Here is a 21598-nt window from a genome sequence, read left to right on the forward strand (position 1 = left end):
TTCCTGTTGTCTAGGTATGATCTTGGTGCACGATCATGCTTGTTTTGAAATTTGTAGTTATTGACCTTGAACTTATTTTTTAGTTGTATTAAGTCTTTCCACTGCGATTTGTAATGCTTTACCATTATATTAAGTTATTGTGGGATAAACAACAACTTTATTTACATCTAGGTGTTTTAAGGTGTTTGAACGTTTGAATTCAATAGCTTAGAATCAAAAAATTTAATTATTTTAGGGGACTTTAATCTTAATATTTTGGATAATAATGAAGTCGTTTCGAGTTATTTGGCCTTATTGGCATCGTATGGTCTAGTGTCCTTTATCAATGAGCCCACAAGTTGTGAATCAGGTAGATCATATTTATGGGCGCTTTAATAATATCAACATTTATGACTGCGAAAGTAGTCTGCTTAATCTAATGATCACTGATCACTCTATGACAGCCCTTTTACTAAAAAGTTGTAGGGACTCCGAAGCTTCTAATAATTTTACGAAAATAGATTTTTACATGCTTAAAAATGCTCTCTTGTATGAGCTTTGGGAAAACGTTTTTTCTTGTGATGATATTTCATCTTCTTACTCTATCTTTATTAATACGCTTACAAATCACATTCTTAGTTGCTCCCTGTTGTTGCAATCAAAAAATTCAGTTAAAAAACTTAAACCTTTTATTTCAAATTATTTAATCAATAAAGTTAGAGGTAAAAATAAGTAAGGAATAAGGTGCTATAAGTACCCTAACAATTTAACTCTAAAAAGAAAATATAAGAAACTTTGTTCCCAACTTAAAAAAGAAATTCAAATTTGCGGGATAATTATTATCGTTGCCAATTCAACTCTGCAAAAGGTAATCTTAAAGACGAATGGAAAATCGTTAACACCTTTTTAAATAAACCTTCTGTTTCAAAAAAAACCTAAAAGTATTTCTATCAATGGTTGCGATGTAACGGACAAGCTCGCTATTGCTAATGCTTTTAATAGTTTTTTTTTCTTCTAATATTACCAGCACTTTTACAATTTTGTGATCAAATAATGTCAAATCTTGACAAGAAAAAATATACAGCTGGTTTATTTATCTATATTACCAAAGCCTTTAATATGGTTAACCACAACTAGCTGTTGAGACAATTGGAAAAGGCCGGCTTTCGTGGCTTTATGCTCAACTTTTTTAGGTCATATCTTGGGAATAGGTCGCAGAGGGTGAAAATGGACGAGATTAGGAGTGAAATTAAGTTCCTTAACTTAGGTGTACCGCAAGGTTCTGTTTTGGGACCGATTTTGTTCCTGGATTACATCAATTCACTCTTTGCACTTGATTTTCGGGGTATACCAACTGCATTTGCAGATGATGTTGGTTTTTCATATTCCTCTAACAGTAGATTGAATCTGTTTTCCGATATAAACCATGATCTTGAGTTATTGAGAATTTGGTTTTCGGAACATAATCTGGTTATGAGTTCCAAAACTAAAATAATGCTTTTTAGTTTAGCTTCTTTACAAAACTTTGAAGTAAACACATATTTTCATGCTCCAGAATGTCAAAAATATAAGCTACCGAGTTGGAACTGTGTGCATGGTAATTGTTCTCCTACTTATTTTGACAATGTTAGCTGTACCTCTAAGTGCTTTCTGATTGAAAAAGTTGATGAATTTAAATATTTAGGGCTCACTATTGATTCCAGAATGAATTTTTTAAATCATACGAATAATTTGAGACAGTATCTTCGATGCACACTTAGACATTTCTATTATTTCCGTAGTATCGTTTCCTTTTATTTTGTGACCTAAAAATTCTACCTGTGCGCCATTTGTATTGTTTTAAGGTGCTTAAAACTTTGTTTATGAAGTCTGGTAATCGTAATTTTCGATTAATATCTAGTCACGGTTTGCGTGGAAACTCTTTGAACATGTACACGGTACCTTTTTTCGCACTACTGCATTTCGTAACTTTTTTTCTATTTTCTCTTTTCGTTTATTTAACAAGCTTCCTCAATCTGTAAGAGGAATTTCATCCCTTGGTTTGTTAATAAAACATTTGAAAATTTGGCTTTTTGGTTTTAATTATTCAAATTTTGAGTCATTCATTTCTGGCACTCTGGTTTAATTGAGTTTTTTTTGTATACCTATATTGTTTAAATATTTCTTATTTTTTTTTTGTTCCTTCTTGCATCTTTTCTTTGTGTTTTAAAAATATGAAAGCTAATAATAATGAATGTATTGATTGATTTTTGAAGTATGTACCTTGGTTTAATTTCATATCTTTTTCTTTTCTTTTATTAATTTACTAGCTATTTTTTAATCATTGTAATTTTTTACCGAGGGTCACCCTACCCATTAATTCATTTTCAATTTTTGTATTGCTTTTTTTTTGATGTGGCATTCAACACTATTTAATATACCTTGTATATTCGATACAGAATGTCACCATTTTTCTTATTTATATGATTTATTACATTTTATATATATATTATTATTTTGTAATTATGAATTTATAAGAAATAAACAAATTCTATCTATTCTATTCTATTCTATTCTATTCTATTCTATTCTATTCTATTCTATTCTATTCTATTCTATTCTATTCTATTCTATTCTATTCTATTCTATTCTATTCTATTCTATTCTATTCTATTCTATTCTATTCTATTCTATTCTATTCTATTCTATTCTATTCTATTCTATTCTATTCTATTCTATTCTATTCTATTCTATTCTATTCTATTCTATTCTATTCTATTCTATTCTATTCTATTCTATTCTATTCTATTCTATTCTATTCTATTCTATTCTATTCTATTCTATTCTATTCTATTCTATTCTATTCTATTCTATTCTATTCTATTCTATTCTATTCTATTCTATTCTATTCTATTCTATTCTATTCTATTCTATTCTATTCTATTCTATTCTATTCTATTCTATTCTATTCTATTCTATTCTATTCTATTCTATTCTATTCTATTCTATTCTATTCTATTCTATTCTATTCTATTCTATTCTATTCTTTTTGTTTGAGTTCACTTTTAACAAAATGTTTCTTAAAGGTTGTAAATAATACTCAGAACTGCAACATATCAAATTTTTAGACTGATTGCTTTTCGAATGTCGGACCCGCTATGTTTTCAGCATAGTTTTAATGATGAAGTAAGCGATTTTCTTCTGTGCTATTTAAATAAAAAAATATTAACAATAAATAAAATGAAACGCAACGTTTTAACAAGTTAATACTTTTTATTTGAGCCTCCTGCCTATTTTATACTGAAAAATTAATTATTATATCTTGTTTTTAAGTCGTTAACATTATCCGTAATAATAATAATAATAATATTAAAGTGATTTGTACCATGTATTCTTAAAATTAAAACAAAGATCGTATTCCCAGCTTATCTACACTTCTTAGATTCATTCCTTCTGCTTATATTAAAATCAAACTTAAAAAAAAAAAACTCTCACTTTATCAACTCATATTTCTAAATAAATCCAAAATATAAAAACAAATATCTTCATCTTTATCCTTCCATAGAACATTTAAAAGTGTTTCCGATTTATTCCTTCGATTCTTAACCAATCTAACTTCTACCTCTTGCACCGTAATCGTTCGATCATTTCGTATCAAAACATTCCAATCCAATAGTTTGCCTTTAAGAATCAAAAATAACTTATTTATAGTTCCCCAATGATTCGGATCCGAATCCCGAAATCTATATTCAATGGAATACTTTTTGGAAAAGGGCTTAGGATCTAGAATTTTGAGAGCATCTTCGATAGTCATTGGAACTATATGATTGTCTATAATCAAAAGTACTCCCGTCATTCTGGGACGTCTATTGGGATGCGGCGAATGAGCACAATACCATTTGGGCTTCTTTGTCTCTTCCAGGAATAGCTTAGCATTGGAGGGAACTTTTATAGGTACATCAATAACACAAGTTTCACCGATTTCTGGAATATAGCAATCAACTTCGAGAGTGTCTACTATAAGCCTTTTCATTTCCTGCAATTTATCACGCTCGCCATGAACCAGTAAGACGGATTTGGGGTCGCACATCTTGATAAGTTCCATTATGCCTAGGAGTTAAAAGGGTTTTTTTAACGTATGGTTTTTTGAAAAATAAAAATGAAAAATTGCCAAAACCACCACCGCACACACAACACTTATGTTTCATTTTTGTTTTTAAAATATAATTAACAAGATTTTTGAAATTTAAGCAAAACAGAAGAAATTGGAAATGTGTCACAGAGGTACCAATGTGCTAAAGAAACATAGTGCTGAAGCGATGAGGTTTTAGCAATGATTATTATTCGTACTTACATAATTCGAATTAAATCGATTTTCGAAACCATGACTGTAAAAGATAGAGGGAATGGTAATAACATTGCAGACTGGAGTCAAGGTGCTTATAATATTCAACCTTAAACAAGTCCAGTTGTTATTGCGACCCATCCAGTCTCAAAACTATCAAGTTTTCAAATTGTATTGAACAAGTTAACCTTTTTATTGAAAATTTATTGTTATTAATGTTAATTTGCTTACTATTAAAACATATTTACATACTTATCACATAAAGTACATACTATGTTTATATGCATTGAGCTCATAAGAAAGAAATATAAAAATAAATAAAAAAATGTTTTAACAACTGAGAATTTAACTAATTTTCACTTAAGGATAAAAAATATACACTATTTATTTATATAACATAGACTTTTAGTACTTACAAAGTATAGTTTAAATAATAGCGGAATTATAGGTAAAACATCTAAGTTTTGGATAGCCAATAGAAATATATATATTCTAACTTATTTCCAGGAATTCTAAAGGTGCTTGTAAATTTTTAGAGTTGTGAAGTAAAGTTCTTCAAATGCTTAAGAAGCCAATAAAGTTAAAATAATCATAATACAATTTTATAAGTTTTATTTTAGCTCATGCAGATTTGGGTCAAAATGGCTTTCTTATTTTTTAATTCTCAGCAGAACTTGAGGCCCTACAAACGATCAATTATTATATTATTGCCAAGTTTTACTGAATCCTTTTTCTGTCAAGTATCATGTCTACTAATAAGCCCCCACTCCTATGAATTAACATTGAGCAGGTTAAGGGACTTCATTTCAAGTAAACTTCATTCTTTGAACGTAAATTTTGACCATGCAACTAGTTAGTTTTTCAAATATCATGAATTTCAAATGCAGACCTTAACTTCGCAGACTTTAACTTTAAGTTTATAGTACGAAAAGTACCAGCCAAATTATTGCCAAAACAAAACACTTCTCAGGCAACCTACAAGTTCATTACGATTTTATTTTGTATTTCAAGGAAATATTAGTTGTTTATTTTCCAAATTGACAAGGAACACTGTTACAGAAAGTATTGAATGAAGTTGTGCTGAAAATAAATAAATCATAGAGTAATAAAGTTCAGCTTTCAGTTGAATGACAAAACATGATCAACTGTCAATTTGATAGAAGTAGACTTGGTTAATGGCTGCGTTCAATCTCAGACAGATAGGGTATCCGGATACCTTTTTGTTAGTGTTTTACGTGTGAAATAACAGCTGATCAAAAACAGCTGAGATGCAAAAAAGGAATCCAAAGGTATCCAAGAATTTCTGGGGTATGTAGCTATCTGACAGAACAGCTGATTCAACACATGGTTGAATTTCAAGAAACTTGAAAATTGATTTCAGCTTTTTGTATTTGTTGGTAACAAAAGATACAAAATGTTAGTTGAAGTTGTATTTGAGAACTTCTGTACATAATAGACGAGGAAGAAGCTATTCGCCTCCGAATCTTAGAAGGCAATTATGATCTATTTTTTTTTAACTTCAAATTGAGCTTAGGGGAAATATAACGTAGATTACAAATTAAGGTTATCTCTTATTTATTAAATTGTTACGCACCTATCAATTCATCATCGTACGACGAATCAGTTGTATTATCCATTAAATGTTTTATCTTACAACAATTTTGACTTCGAAACTTAGATGTTTCTCTGCTTTTTGTGAACAGCTAAATGTTGTTTTTATTTTTTGACAGCTACCAACTCGTTGCACAACGTATCTAAAAATCCACCTATCCAAGATCCAACACGATATTGAACGCAGCCAATAGTTAGGTAGATTTTTTTCCTTACTTTCCAGTCAACTTTCCATTAAAGGCACCTTAAGGGCATAAGGTACCCAGCTGTCAAAAAACTGCCTTCTAGTAAATGCAACTTTATTAGAAAATTGACTGAAGAAAAATCTTCATTTCTATCAAGTCTACTCTACTTATGTCGAAATGTAAGCTGTTTGTTCATTCAACTGAAAGCTGAGCTTATTTATTTCATGTCTAATTGTATTTAAAGTTTTCTTAAAAGTTTGTTTCTTGTCAAATTGGATGATTTTGAAATCCGTAGCGGAGTCAGACAGGGCTGTACCCTTTCGCCAATATTGTTTATGTTGGTGATAAGCGATGTACTGCGCGCAGCTTTGTCAGGTAGAGGAGGGATCTAATGGACTTTGATACCGTATTTAAAGCATTTGGATTACGCGGACGATTTTTGCTTACTCTATCATAGGATCATGGATCTCCATCAAATGACAACAAGAGTGGAAAGAGAAGCAGAAGTTGTGATGCTGAAAATTAATTCCGTCAAAACAAAAATGATCAGCCTCGGAACCCGACCATCCTCTCAAATAAATATTTCTTCGTAACCGGTGGAAAAAGTAGAAGTAAAGTCTCCATCGAAGGCGGAACCGAACAAGATGTCATCTGCAGCATCGGCAAAGTAAAAGTGGCGTTCGGTATGTTGTCAAAATTTGGAGGTATGTTGTCAAAATTTGGAGGAATAACTCTATCAGCTTAAGAATAAAGCTACGATTGTTTCGCACAAATGTGAAATCTGTGCTTCCTTATGGGTGCCGCACTTGGAGGGTTACTTCAGGCATTACAAGAAAGCTGCAAACCTTCGTGAATAGATGTCTTCGTAACATCCTAAGGATTTTCTAGCCAAACCGTATTTCAAATGAGGTCTTTCATTGAAGGACAGGTCATGAACGTATAGAATCTATAATACGAAGACGTAAGTGGCAATGGATTGGACATATGTACGCTCCGAAAAGGTAACGACTGCATTGCAGGCCAAGCCATGCAGTGGAATCTGCTCACACAAGAAAGATTAAGAGCTGGACAGTAGAGGCGGGTACCCGTGGCATGATGGTTAGTGCGTTGGACTGTCATGCAAGGGGTCTTGGGTTCAATCCCTGCCTGTGCCACCTTAATTTAAAAAAATTAATTTTCGCGGGTACTGCCTCTTGCGAGGAATTGACAAATCCTTCAAGAGTAATTCTTGTCATGAAAAAGTGCTTTCTCAAAAAAAACTAGCCGTTCGGATTCGGCCTAAAATTGTAGGTCCCTTCCATTCCTGACAACAGTACTCGCACACAGGAATGGTTGAGAGTTGTAAGTCACTAGGCCCTGGTTCACAACGGACTGTTGCGCCATTCCATTTGATTTTTTTGAGTGGAGGCGGGATTAACATTACTAGGCAAAAGTGTGAGGAAGCTAAAACACATCTCCGAAAACCGTACACGATTTCGCGTAGGCGTAGTAGAGGCTCTATTTCAAGTTCCCCTTAAGGGGTTCCCAACGGACTTAACAGGTCTGAGGACCTAAGTAAATAAAGTTGTCATATTGGAAAAATACAAAACACAATTTTTGATGGACTTGTAACCTGTGTAAGGAGTTTTGTGTGTAGATAATAATATTGTTGATAATAATAAGATGCTATTGAAACGGCAATTAAATGGAAATATTTCGTTTTTTTAGAGAATTGCCAAATTTTGAAGAGTATGCTCAGATTTTGAGCAGCTTGATTGAAGCGATTCGATTTATTTATGAAACACACTTGAACATGAGTACCCGTGGCATGATGGTTAGTGCGTTGGACTGTCATGCAAGGGGCTTGGGTTCAATCCCTGCCTGTGCCACCTTAATTAAAAAAAAAAAAAAAATTAATGTTTGCGGGTACTGCCTCTTGCGAGGAATTGACAAATCCTTCAAGAGTAATTCTTGTCATGAAAAAGTGCTTTCTCAAACTAGCCGTTCGGATTCGGCCTAAAATTGTAGGTCCCTTCCATTCCTGACAACAGTACTCGCACCCAGGAATGGTTGAGAGTTGTAAGTCACTAGGCCCTGGTTCACAACGGACTGTTGCGCCACCCCATTTGATTTTTTTGACACTTGAACATTTAATTAATTGTTATTGTTAATTTCATTAAGGGCATTCTGACAAAATTTGTGTTTACTTTGGGTACTTTTTCATTTTGAGGAAAAAAATTATAGATCGGCCAAAACCTCGGAGGCCAAGAAAGCGTAACAAATATGTTTGGCTTTATTTCTCTTAGAGAAAGCGAAATAAGTGTGAGTATCCAGCATTATGACTTATTAACAGTGAATTATGGGGGGCATGCTTCCCCCTTACAACCTACCTACTGGGGCTAATCGTGGAAGTGGAAGTGGAATTTGGGTTAGGTGCGAAGTTGGGTGTATGCAAACTTTCTTTGCAAATAAAAATCTGGGTTTATCTTTGGTCATAACGTAGTGAAAGGTTTTTGCAAATAAAATAGAATATCTTATCTTAGGTTTTCTAGAGTTTTATTGAAATTCATTATTTTGACTTTAAGAATAATCCACTGTAAAAAAAATCGTATTCCTTTTCCAATATGTCAAAGAATATTAAAAAAAAGGTAAATAAAATTATGCATTCAAAAATCACAACTTTCAGCTTTCAGTTGAATTAAAAAACATGATAAGCTGATATTTTAGCATAAGTAGACTTGACTTGATAGCAAGGGAAATTTTTCAATTCTAACTTCAGTCTACTTTCCAATTAAATTGACTTTTTTATAACTTACCGGCACTCTAGGGGTTATTAATAGCTGTAACATGCTTACGTTTAAACACTTTGCGAACGCGGTGCAAATTCGTCTTAAAGTTTTGGTAAAGCATTCCACATTCTTGATGTGCGATTTCTTGACAGTACGTCTGAAATTGAGCTCAAGGGTAAACTTATGATCATTTCTGGAAGTATGAGCATTACTTATGAATTTGATAAAACATTGGGCAGTTTCAGACAACATAAGGAACAGTCAACTTCATTCTTTGAACGTAAATTTTGACCAAGGCAACTAGTTAGTTTTTCAAGTGTCATGAATTCCACCAAAAACATAATTGTCTAAAAAACACTACTCAGGCAAACTACAAGTCCATCACGATTTGTATTTTGTATTGTAAAAAAATAATACTTATTTCTGTTCCGAATTGACAATTAAATCACAGAGTAAAAAGTTCAGCTTTCAGTTGAAAGAAAAAAACGTAATCAATTGTCATTTTGACATAACTACACTTGACTTGATAGTTAGGGAGATTTTTCTTGTCTAACTTTCCAGTCCACTTTCCAATAAAGTTGCTTTAATTGGAAGGCAATTGGACAGCTGGCCAATCGGAGACTAGAAACTTGCTTTACTTTCATGTCCCTTATGTCGTTTGAACCTGCCCATTGTCTGTAAAAATATCGGTAAATCAACGAGAGGTATAAACATTGCTGCATTGCGGTGCTCGAGTGATGTAAATGTTTCGGTAGGGGTTCTATAACCTATCGTTTTTATAGACCTTTTCTGATTCTTATATAAAAGACTTGAACTTCTATTAGGGACACTCACTCAAATATTCGAGAATGAAGGCTTTTTAAATTATAGCCAGATCAGGAGGAGTTACAAATTTCTTGCACTGTCGGAGAAAACATAAGCACCTAGTAGCATTTTTGATAATGTAATTCCATAAAAAGTGATGTGTGATAAACATACCGAGTACTGAAGGTTGATAAGTTTCCTAGATGCAAGTGGGTTACGCTTTAACGACAGGAGACAGCAGTTTTTGAAGCATTAAGTTCTGCACGGTTTGGAGACAAAATGGAGCTCTGGGGAATATCAGCATTTATTTTATGAATTTCAGACTTGAAACCTGCCAACACACAAAATCCAACGAAGAACAGATTTACAATACCAACAAAATACACAATTTCGATAAAATAACTTGGTGCCCAACTCTTAACAAATTTGAAAGTCAAGTTTTTGCAAGCTGGTCAATCAGGTAGGTAATATAGTAACTTGCCTTACTTTCAAAATTTTACTTATGTGTCACCTGAACCTGCCCAATAAGTTCAAAATGACTATTGTTAGAAATTGTTGATATGTTAGGCTGCCACCATAAATAATTGAGGAATTGGTTTTATAACTTGAATTTTTTAACAGAAATAAAAAAAAATTAGATTTAGAATTAATTTAAAAACAAAGAATTAATAATTATTTGGAATTCTAAATACTCTTGAATGCTTGAAACAAAGTCAGATCACACCTGTTAAGTTGTCTAGTATCGATGCAGTTGTTAACTTTCCATTTAAATTTGTTTTGCTTTAAACGAGATCACTTAGCAAGAAAAAAATTGCCATACTAATATTATAAATGCGAAAATAACTCTGTCTGTCTGTCTGTCTGTTATACAATGGCGCCTAAACTACTGAACCAATTTGCATGAAATTTGGTATGGAGATATTTTGATACCCGAGAAAGGACATAGGCTACTTTTTAACCCAGGAAAATGAAGCGTTTCTATGGGAAACTTTAAGTGAGCCGATCGCTTTTACGCCTAAGCTACTGAACAGATTTAAATGATATTTTGTAAGGAGATAGTTTGAGACTTAAGAGAGGACATGAGGACTTTTGACATCGGGAAAACAACGCATTCCTATGGGAAAAATTACTTTCCGGGGAATCTGACCGCTTTCACTCCTAAATCACCAAAGATTTGAATAATATTTGGATACTATTGGTATTACGGGAAAACAACGCATTCAAAACCCTTATGAAATAAGTTGTCGAACATGTTAAACTTATCATGCACGTATATTAACACGGGCTTCGCGTGCCACGTTCCTCAAGCCCTAAACGTTAGACGCAAACTGTTGCTCCAGCATTATTTAATTTCAGGAACTTGGATTCTCCAAATTATGTGGATGAAGTTTAAACCTATCAGTCTGGTCGTTATTTCAGCAGCAACGAAGCTATGTGGCGTCTGTTAGGGTTTCCCTTACATGAAAGGCACCCCTCCGTTACACTCGCCACAGAGTGAATTTAGAAAACGGAGAAAGTTATATTTTACGGAAAATAATTTACAAGACCGCTTCTTTGCGTCGAGGTACCAAGGTATTACACCTGAAATGCAACACTAAAAGAAAAGAAACGTGCTCAAGGAGTGTAAGTTCAAAATCTGGATATGCCTTAGTGCGAGTATACACGGTCCATGTTAGTAACATGGAATATTTCTGTTTGAGAATTCTGTTACATCATGTGCGTGGACTAACCTCTTTTAATGATCTTAAAAAGCATAATGATCAAGAATCAAGATTTCGAAAGACGTGTGAGGTCAGAGGGTTATTAGAAAACGGGAACCAGTGGGAATTAACTTTAGAAGAGGCCGCACAATGCAAATCTTCTCCCAAAGTGCGAGAGCTTTTTGTTATATTAGTAGCAACATGTGGACTGTAAAATCCTCAACAATTGTGGGATAAGTTTAAAAATGATATGGCGGATGATATTTTACACAGAGTTCAAGAACAAAATCCGACTGATATAATTTACAATGAGGCATTAACTTTTGTAGAAGATCGCGTTATAAATATTACTGGGAAAGATTTGTCTGAATTTGGGATGACCAGACCACAGAGAATTCGGGAAGTGAGCAGTGATTTAGTTCGAGAATTAAATTATGATAATGTCGCTCTAGAGCAGAGAATAACAGATGTGAGAGGGCAATTTAAGCTCCAACTAATGAGCTAGTTAGGCAGATAAGCGAACAAATTATGTCGGACGTAGAGGGAGATATCTTCGAGTACCTTTCAGTAGACAACGTTATGGACACGGAGCAAGTAACATCATACCCCATATAGTTTCTTCATTCTTTGGAATTATCAGGGGTGCCTTCTCATAAGTTGAGATTGAAGGTTGGTGTTCCAGGCCTGTTAATGAGCAATCTTCACGCACCAAAGTTATGTAATGGTACACGGCTACAAATTACTCACCTAGGACGAAATATTATAAAAGCTATAATAATGACTGGAATAGCAAAAGGACATATAAATTAAATTGGGTGGCGCAACAGCGAAAGGAAAACAATTCCAACCGATTTGCCGTTCAAGTTTAAAAGAGTACAGTTTCCTCTGAAAGCAGCATTTGCAATAACAATAAATAAAGCTCAGGGGCATTTTCCTATTTAATTTCCTATCCATCCACCCTAGTTCAATGCATTAGTCTCTTATTTGTGTTAAATAAATATGGACCTTGTTGAGACTGCCATTATTGTATATTGAACCTTGTTGATAGAGGTTGAAAGTTTTCTAACCACTAATGCAATTGTTGACAGCTTAATAAAAAAAAACAGAGGTTTGTTAAGCAACACTTTTCAATTTATCAAAAGGTTATAACTGATTTGCTAAAGGTTCAAAACGACAGTAAAGCCTCTTTGATAAGTGTCAAAATGACAAATCTTTTTCTAAAAATGTAACTCCAGAATTTAAAGCCGGCCATTCAAGACACACACTAACTATCCAAATTGACTTGAGACTAAGGGAGAATAAAAGTGTTCATAATTATGAAAAAGACCTTCTTTACACACAGGACAGGTTAAACAAAATCTACATTAGCGCTGAGATAAAAAGTGTTACAGTGATTTGTTGTGGCTTGATACAGGCTTTTAGCCTTTTATATTGCAATAGAAATACATCAATCTATACTAAATCCTCTTAATCAAGACCATACATATACGCATAGCATAGCCTCAATGTTTCATATAAATATTTAAAGCTTCTTCTTTTACCTAGTTTTAAATAGTTTCTTAGAAGCTACGGGTTCATAACTTTAACAGATTTATGAGTTCATAACATTTACAAATTTAACAAAACTTTTAACCTAACTTAAAATAACTAAAGCTACGCTAAATTATATTTTTCTCGGTATCGGAATTTCTACTCGTAATCTTTTATTGCATTTTTCCCGGTTTTTAATGTTTATCGATCTCTTCTTTTTTTCAACTTAAATTAGACAAGACTTCCATTATATAACGAGCAATATCATCATCTCGATTTTTCCAAGAAATGGTTAAATTTGTTCTTGAGGGGACTTTTTCGTCAGGAACAACTACATCCAGTTCCACACTTTCCACGATAACTTTCGAATTATCTTCGTCTAATTTTACCTTCCAATCTTTCAGCTTTTCTCTGAACAAAATAAATAATTTATCTAAAGTTTTTAACTTTGGTTCAGATGATGATGACGGCGTTGTTGGATCATCGAGATTATATTTAGCACGAAAATTTAAAGTCTGTTCAATGTTAAAGTTTCCTTTGCAACCTTCAACAACATTCATATTCAACATGACTATTCGCTTTTCTTCAGCAACGTGGACGGTGAAGACGTTGGTGCGTTTAATTGGTGTGGGCGGAGGCCCTCGGGCCCGGCATATTCTTTTATGTTCGTTTGTAAATAGATGCAATTCGTGCTCGGTTGGCATTCTGACAAATGATTCAAATACACAAGTTTCGCCGGTCGAAAGAATTTCACATTCGAATCTGATTTCTTTGTTGGTTTTTGAAAGCAAAAGTTGTCGGTGCTCATGATGACCATGGACCAGGACAACATTTTTGGGAGCACATTGTTCAATAAGTTGTATTAGCCCTGTAATATATTAACAAAAAAAATAAACTAAAAGGTATAAATTTTGATTGTTTCAAAATGGGACTTATTTGTGAATTGATGTCCTTCACAAAGTATTTAGAAGTGATGATATTGCACAGTGGGTTAGTCCATAATTTTTCTTATAGTTTAATTGTGTTGGTTTTATAGTTTTATTATGTTTTGTTAGTATATTTTGCTAAAATGTTTTAGACTAGCGGTATATTGTTAAAATGATGCTGTTCCGAATATCAAGCAACAAAATATTAGGTTAATGTTATTTTTATAAGTTGCAACAATTAGAATATTTTGTTTTAAATACACTGCTTTATTTGGGTTACATGCAATCCGTCATAGTACATTTTTAACTTAGATTAATGCTTGTTGTTTTATACAGTGGTACTCTTATTACTTTTTCAACCAACACGAGAGCTGAGGTACAAATGTTTGACGTTGCACTCAAAACTCAAGCTTCTAATTGTTGTGCTTTCAATTATCTATGTACCTGTCAGATCGGAAACTTACTCATTGGCTTATACTTAGCACTTGTCATTCAGTATTCAGCTAAAAATATCCTATAGTACTCGTATAATATAATATTCTTATAGAATATATTTGAGAATTCCTTAAGAATGACATGGGTAAAATAAATCAATTTAGTATTGATCTACAGTGCATCACAAAAGTCATGGGACAAGAGTAATTATATTATGTACCTAGCAATCTTATTAAAAATTAGTACAAAAGCAAAGACTATAGGCAATCGATTTGCTGCTAAGTAGTAGCTAAGAAAGGCAAACAAAGAAAATTGGTAATTTATTAATTAACGGGAAAGATTCAGCATATAATATAAACAAGTACAAAATCTTATGTCACAAAAGTCATGGGACAAGACTAGAAAGGCAAACAAAGAAAATTGGCAATTTATTAATTAAGGGAAAAGTTTTACTAAATTGGTTGTCTCTTCGGTAGTAATAAGAGACCATTCCTCCATTAAACTTCTCTTCAACTCGGCCTTAGAATTAATCGTATGTTTCCAGAGATGTTCAATGGGGTTAAGATCCGGGGATTGAGGTGGTGTTTCGATGACCTTAGGACAATTGTATAGAAGACAGGACCGAACAGTAAACGATTTGTGTGTAGGATCGTTATCCTGGTAATAACTAAATGTGTTACGAAGTCCCATTTTTTCAGCGCTTTGGTGCAAATGGTTTTTCATTATGTTTAGATACACCCACTGAGTCATTGTCTCTTCAATAAAAACCAAATCGCCAACACCACCAGCTGACATACACCCCAGACCATAACCCCACCTCCTCCATGTTTGACTGTTGGAACAAGGTTCTTCTTTTTAAATTCTTCATTTGGCTTTCTCCATACTGTAATGCGCCCATCACTGCCGAAAATATTAAATTTACTTTCGTCTGCGTATACGACATTCTGCCAATAGGTAAAATCGAAATTTGTATGCGTTTGAGCGAATTGCAATCTATTCTTCCTATTTATTTCGCTGACATAAAATTTGCTGCTCTACCGTTGTAACCTGCCTTTCGTATAGTTCGTCTTATAGTTTTCGGTTTTACTATTTTTCCCGTTGTTTCCTCAAGTTCGCTGCCAGTTTCGGTGCACTAATTCTTGGGTTTTGTCTAAATTCTCTTAGAATCTTTCTTTCATCTCGAACATCTAACAGTTTTGGTCGGCCACTACGCGTTTGTTTTCAAATCTATTTTCTTCCCTATATCTTTTTATTACATTGAAAACTGGCGAATGACTTTTTTTTACTAAACTTGCTATTTCTCTTACAGTTTTATGTTCCTCGTAATTTAAAACAATTATTTTTCTAATTTCTTCCGATATTTCTTTTCGCGACATTTGCTTATTAAAAACGGCAATATTAAACTGATTTTTGAGCACCGGATTATTCTTTAACGACTAGCTAGCCAATATGGGTGTAGCGAAATGCAATAACCATAATGAACAATTTAAGACAAGGAAAAAATGCCGCTATTTCTAGTCTTGTCCCATGACTTTTGTGACATAAGATTTTGTACTTGTTTATATTAGCCGCGTTTTATTATCACCGTGATCTGATCCGGATCAGATCATGATAATAAAACAGCATTGGATCATCATATTTTTTATTATTTAAAGTTTGGTAGCAGTGTCAAATTCGTTCTTTCAAAAGTGACATTTCGAAGCAAAAAAAATATAAACAAATACCCAAAATGGTTGATCGAAGTATTCATTTTAATTTTTATTTCTTTTCTCTATTAAAAACTTTTATAATTTGCAGTTTTTATTTGAAAGTGATGAAAGCGAAGAATCAAACAATTCAATTTTATCCCTATTGAATCTTATCGATGATGATTCAAGTTCCAGTTGTAGCTCCACAACTTCTGAAAATGTGCAAATCACAAAAATCAAAAAAATGTTGAGAATACTTTTACATGGGAATTTTTTGAAACCATTCTTTAAATTGAAAATGGTTGTAAGAAATACTTAGGTGACATAAATTAGAACTCAGAACCGTCTGAACCATCTCAATGAAGAGAGTAGTTTTGAAATGACAGTGGTTTGTATGTAACACTTCCAAGAATTTCGAGAGAAAATCATACAAAATTCTTAAAAGTGTTACATACAACCCACGGTCATTTCAAAACTACTCTCTTCATTGGGATGGTTCAAACGGTTCGGAGTTTTCATTTATGTCTGCTAACTGATTCCGTAAACTCTATTAAATTCAAAAAATTATTTAAAAAAATTATTTCAAAAAATTTCCATCAAAAAATTGTTTTTTTTGAGAATCAAAAAATGTTGAAAAGACTTTTACATGGGAATTTTTTGAAATCCCTCTCTTAATTGAGATGAGTTCTAATTTATGTCACCTAAGTATTTCTTACAACCATTTTCAATTTAAAGAATGATTTCAAAAAATTCCCATGTAAAAGTATTTTCAACATTTTTTTCTGCTGCAGCTTTCGATTTTATTTATGTTTTTTGACATTTAAAGCAGGGTTGCTAATAGAACATTTTGCTCAATGATTTTTTTTTGTGCCTTTTTTTTGGGGAAAATAATACCCATAAATTATGTCAAATATACATTTTTTTGGACTTAATTATTTGAATTTCACCAATTAATTAGTTTTGTTAAAATATCTAATTATTTCATGGATTATATACCAAATAAATAAATATAAAGCTTCTCGCTTTTTATTTAGAAAAATATTTTATTTCAGTCAAATTAAAATGTTTATATGGCAATACAGGTTTTATTTAATTTGTTTGCAATGATACCAACATTTACATGTGAAATCACAATGATAGAGCGCTCCTTGTTGTGAAAAAAAGAATTAAATTTTGGATCTCAAATTGAGATCCAAACACAAAGAAGGATCTTGTGTTGTTGTTGTAATGCATGTAAATCCAAGATCCGGATCAGATCATGGTGATAATAAAACGCGGCTATTATATGCTGAATCTTTCCCGTTAATTAATAAATTACCAATTTTCTTTGTTTGCCTTTCTTAGCTACTACTTAGCAGTAAATCGATTGCCTATAGTCTTTGCTTTTGTACTAATTTTTAATAAGACTGCTAGATACATAATGTAATTACTCTTGTCCCATGACTTTTGTGATGCACTGTATATCTATCAAAATACAAATTTGACGTGTTTTTGCATTTCATGGTGCAAAATAAATTGATTCATCTTTGATTTCAGAACAAATCTTCCTAAGTGAATTTTTCGACAGATTTACCCCTCCTTCCATCAAAACTAATAAACTTTAACAGCTCTACAGTACTCAGTACTACGTACACGAAGTTACATTAAAATAATGACAAAAAATTAAAAAAAAAAGAGGCTGGGACCCACACTGATAACTTCCCATCCCGTCGGCCGATTTCTCTTGCTTAAAAGTTTGTCTACTGTACTCTAATAAATTTTTACCAAATTTGCGTACTATTTTTTGTAGATTTTATTTTTTATAAAAAAAGGACTGTTGGATTTTTATATAAAAATTACTGAATATTGAAAACAATATGTTCTGTGAAATAAAATAAGTTTGAAGCCAATATTTTTAATTTTTGAAAAGCTTTTTGAGCCGAAAGTAAATTTTTACCAAGTTTTAGTACGTATTGTTTTTTTTAGAGTTTTATTTTTTGTACAAAAACTGTCAATGCGAATTTTTTAAAAATTTTAACAAATGTTGCTCATAAGATAAAATTAATTTGAAGCCAATATTTAAAATTTTTGAAGAGATATTTGAGTCGAAATCAATTTTTACCAAATTATATACATTTTTTTTAGATTTTTATTTTTTGTAAAAAAAACTGTCAATTCGATTTTTTTTCAACATTTTTCAAAATATTTAAAACAATATTTCTTGTAAAATAAAATAAGCTTGAAGCCTAAATTTCAAGCTTTTGAAAAGATATTTGAATCGATATTCAATTTTGACGAACTTTGAGTAATGTTTTTTTTAGATTTTTCTAGCGTTTTTAGTACGTAAGATATTAAGGGTTAACCAAAATTTTCACCTTTTTTTCAAACTGCTATAATAAAAAAAACCACCCACGCAATTTTCTTGAGAGCCCTTTCTGCATCTTTCTGCCTTATTATCTGTATAACAAAATTTATTTGAAATCGATATCTCTTCTGGTTCTTGAGCTATGGAGGACGAAAAAAACGTCGCGAACGTACGGACGTACAATTTTCAATGTCGTAACGTCCAAATTAAGAAATAGCGCCCAAAAGATTTTGGTTTGTTGAGTCTTGAGACGCTTTTAAACAATGAGGTGTGTATGGTGCACCCTGCAACGCCTTCCTTTGGGCTCGCTATAGGTTTTAGGGTAGGTGCGAAGTTAAGTGTGTCCAAAGTTTATATTTAAAGAATGTGGATTTAAAAAATGTTTGCAAACACACAACATTGTCAGAATGCCCAAGTGCTGAAACACATAATATGTTTCTCTTGGGCGAGATGTAAATGAGTAATTTGGGATTCATGATATTTTAAGATTGATTTGAGCAATATGACAATTCTTTGTGGCATTTTATTCTAAAAAAGTTTTTGGGTGAAAAATTATCTTGGTGGTTTTCATTTGGCAATTAAAAAAGTTGTAAAAACACGTTTTTCATTTTTAATATTGTTATTTTGACAGATCAATAATTTCTAAGGCGCCAATTATAGCTATCATTGAAATCGAAAGGGAAAAATTTTTGAGTCGATATTACACGGTGTTTCCCTTTGATAAGAAATGAAAATTATGTACTGATCGATCGGAAATCACACAAAGATTAGTTTTGAGAAAAAAACGTCTAATTTGTATTTTTCTGGTTTCCGGACGGAAATTCATTTTCCTGAACAGCTGATACTTTTATGTTCAAAAGTAAAACGAATCGTTCCACTGATTTGTGTTCCAATTTCTCACAATTTCAATGACAGATATCTGTCATTAAAAGTTTTTCAATGGATTTCAATCAGGAATTTTTTTTCAATGACGGAAATGTTTCTTGATACCTATAAACGACCTGTCAAGAAAATTCCAATGTTTGTTTTCAATTATGAAAACCAATGATAGCTATAACTGGCGCCTAATAGTCGCTATGAAATGATTCCAACAAATTCCAACCATTATAAAAGGAACATAATAGGTCTGTTTTCTTTCCTAAGGCGCCAGTTATAGCTATTATTGGTTTTCATCATTGAAAACAAATATTGGAATTTTTTGACAGGTCGTTTACAGCTATCTTTTAAAATTTCAATCATTGTAAAAAATATCTTGCTTAAAATCCACCGAAAAATTTGTATTGCATAAAATATTTAATTGGAATTGTGTGAACTTGAATAGCCCTGAAAAGACCCTGAGTAGAGGGAAGAATGCCCCCACAGAAAAAAAAAATGTCTACTCTGTGTGCCATAAGTGTGTTTTTGTTCAAAGTTCGTTAAGTATATGTATATTAACAGTGCTGTGTTTTTTGTTTTGTGTTTTGTCAAATTATTAACTGTTTTTTTAAGTGTGACTACCGAAATAAACTTTTCCAGATGGCAGCTAATAATTTTCCTATAAGTTGTAATGCATTTTACGGAAATCGTAATCGTGGTGAAGATTCCGATGACGATGAATTGGACTTCGGAGCTTATGTACTCATCGGAGTCAGTCCTTCTGATGGAAATAGTAGTGATTCGGATCTCTCAGATTCTACTAAATCATCTGGAGAAGAAAACGAGGAAATTGAGCCTGAACAAATACCTGGAACATCTAAGAGAACAGACACATGGACATCAGTTACTTGATAGTCTCTAAAAGCTATTGTTTGTGAAAAAAAACACAGCAAGAGCAACTGATATTCCAATTCCGCCAGTGACATCAGCAATGCGGCCAATTGATGTATATAATCTTATGGCTACTGAAGACATTTTTCAGCTTATCGTTATCGAGACCAATAAAAATGTCAACAAATTCTTTCAAAATAACACTATAACACGTAACTCTCGCGGTGGGAAGATAAGATCATACCGGAGATCAAACAATTTTTGGGACTTGTAATGTATATGTTAATTGTAAAATATCCCTCACTATTGGAACACTGACAACTTTTTCAAGAACTCTTTCGTGCCCAAAGTGATGTCACGCAACAGATTTCAGCTGATTCTAAAGTTCATCCATTTTGCAGACAACTCGGCTTTTATAGATATAACCGACTAGGAAAGGTGAGTACGTTTCTTGAGCATCTGGAGAGGAACTTTGTAAACGCGCGAACTCAGAACGAAATTTCGATTGATGACGAATCTATGATTCCATGGCGTGGTAGACTCCAATTTCGCCAGTATAACCCCTCAAAATCACACAAATATGGTGTGAAAGTTCACAAGCTTTGTGATCCATGCGGTTATACCTACACCAGCTCAATATATGCAGGAAAACAGAAAGCAACATCCAAAGAGGTAGACCAACCCCAACAACCTCACACTCGACGCAAATTGTTTTAGATCTGGCCGAAAAATATTTAGATCAAGGAAGAACTATTGCAACCGATAACTTTTACACATCACTGTCTCTAGCCAAACATCTCCTTGATCGTCACACTCATATTTTTGGTACCCTAAGCTAAAAATAACATGAAGTAAAAGGCATGGAAGACTAGGGCATTGTAGTTGCAAAGTGGAAAGATAAACGGGACGTTCTCATGCTATCCACTAAACATGGCTTGGAGGAAGTAGGGACAGGAAAAAGAAATAGAGAAATAAAAAAATTACGTATGATCGTAGACTACAATCATGCTAACCAAGGAATCGATATTTCAGAAATGGCGCGCTACCTTACGCCACTATGGAAAATGGTTCGATGGTACCATAAAATAGCCTTTGAATTTTTGCTATCAACGTCCATATTGAACGCCTTGGTTCTTTACAAAAAACAAACGGGACGTTCTCATGCTATCCACTAAACATGGCTTGGAGGAAGTAGGGACAGGAAAAAGAAATAGAGAAATAAAAAAGTTACGTATGATCGTAGACTACAATCATGCTAACCAAGGAATCGATATTTCAGAAATGGCGTGCTACCTTACGCCACTACGGAAAACGGTTCGATGGTACCATAAAATAGCCTTTGAATTCATGCACAAACATCTAATGCCAAACATCAAATGAAGGAAACTGAAAATAAGAACTCAAGAAACTGAAAAATTAGAAAAAGATGCAGAGATTGTTATGATGCGACGAGTTAAAATGAGGGTCGAGAAGCTGCAGTAAAAAAGGTAAAGAAGGTGACCACCTTTTGTGCCACATGTGAAGGAAATCCTTCTCTATGTTTGGAGTGTTTCAATAA

General features: G+C 32.9%; 1 protein-coding gene across 2 annotated transcripts in view; it reads right to left on the reverse strand.

The window, feature by feature from the left end:
* Positions 1 to 3220: 3220 nt before the first annotated feature.
* LOC129943486 (integrator complex subunit 11) overlaps positions 3221 to 21598 on the reverse strand; it is a 58556-nt gene continuing 40178 nt past the window's right edge. Inside the window, exon 3 of one of the 2 annotated variants that reach the window (XM_056052981.1) lies at positions 3221 to 4068. In XM_056052981.1, the coding sequence (XP_055908956.1) occupies positions 3458 to 4068 (611 nt within the window). In that variant the 3' untranslated portion in view covers positions 3221 to 3457. Of the gene's footprint in view, positions 4069 to 9928; positions 13770 to 21598 lie in introns of those variants that run through there. The other variant, XM_056052979.1, reaches the window with a different exon arrangement.

The sequence above is a fragment of the Eupeodes corollae genome, chromosome 1, assembly GCF_945859685.1.
Source record: "Eupeodes corollae chromosome 1, idEupCoro1.1, whole genome shotgun sequence".
Classification (NCBI taxonomy): Eukaryota; Metazoa; Arthropoda; class Insecta; order Diptera; family Syrphidae; genus Eupeodes; species Eupeodes corollae.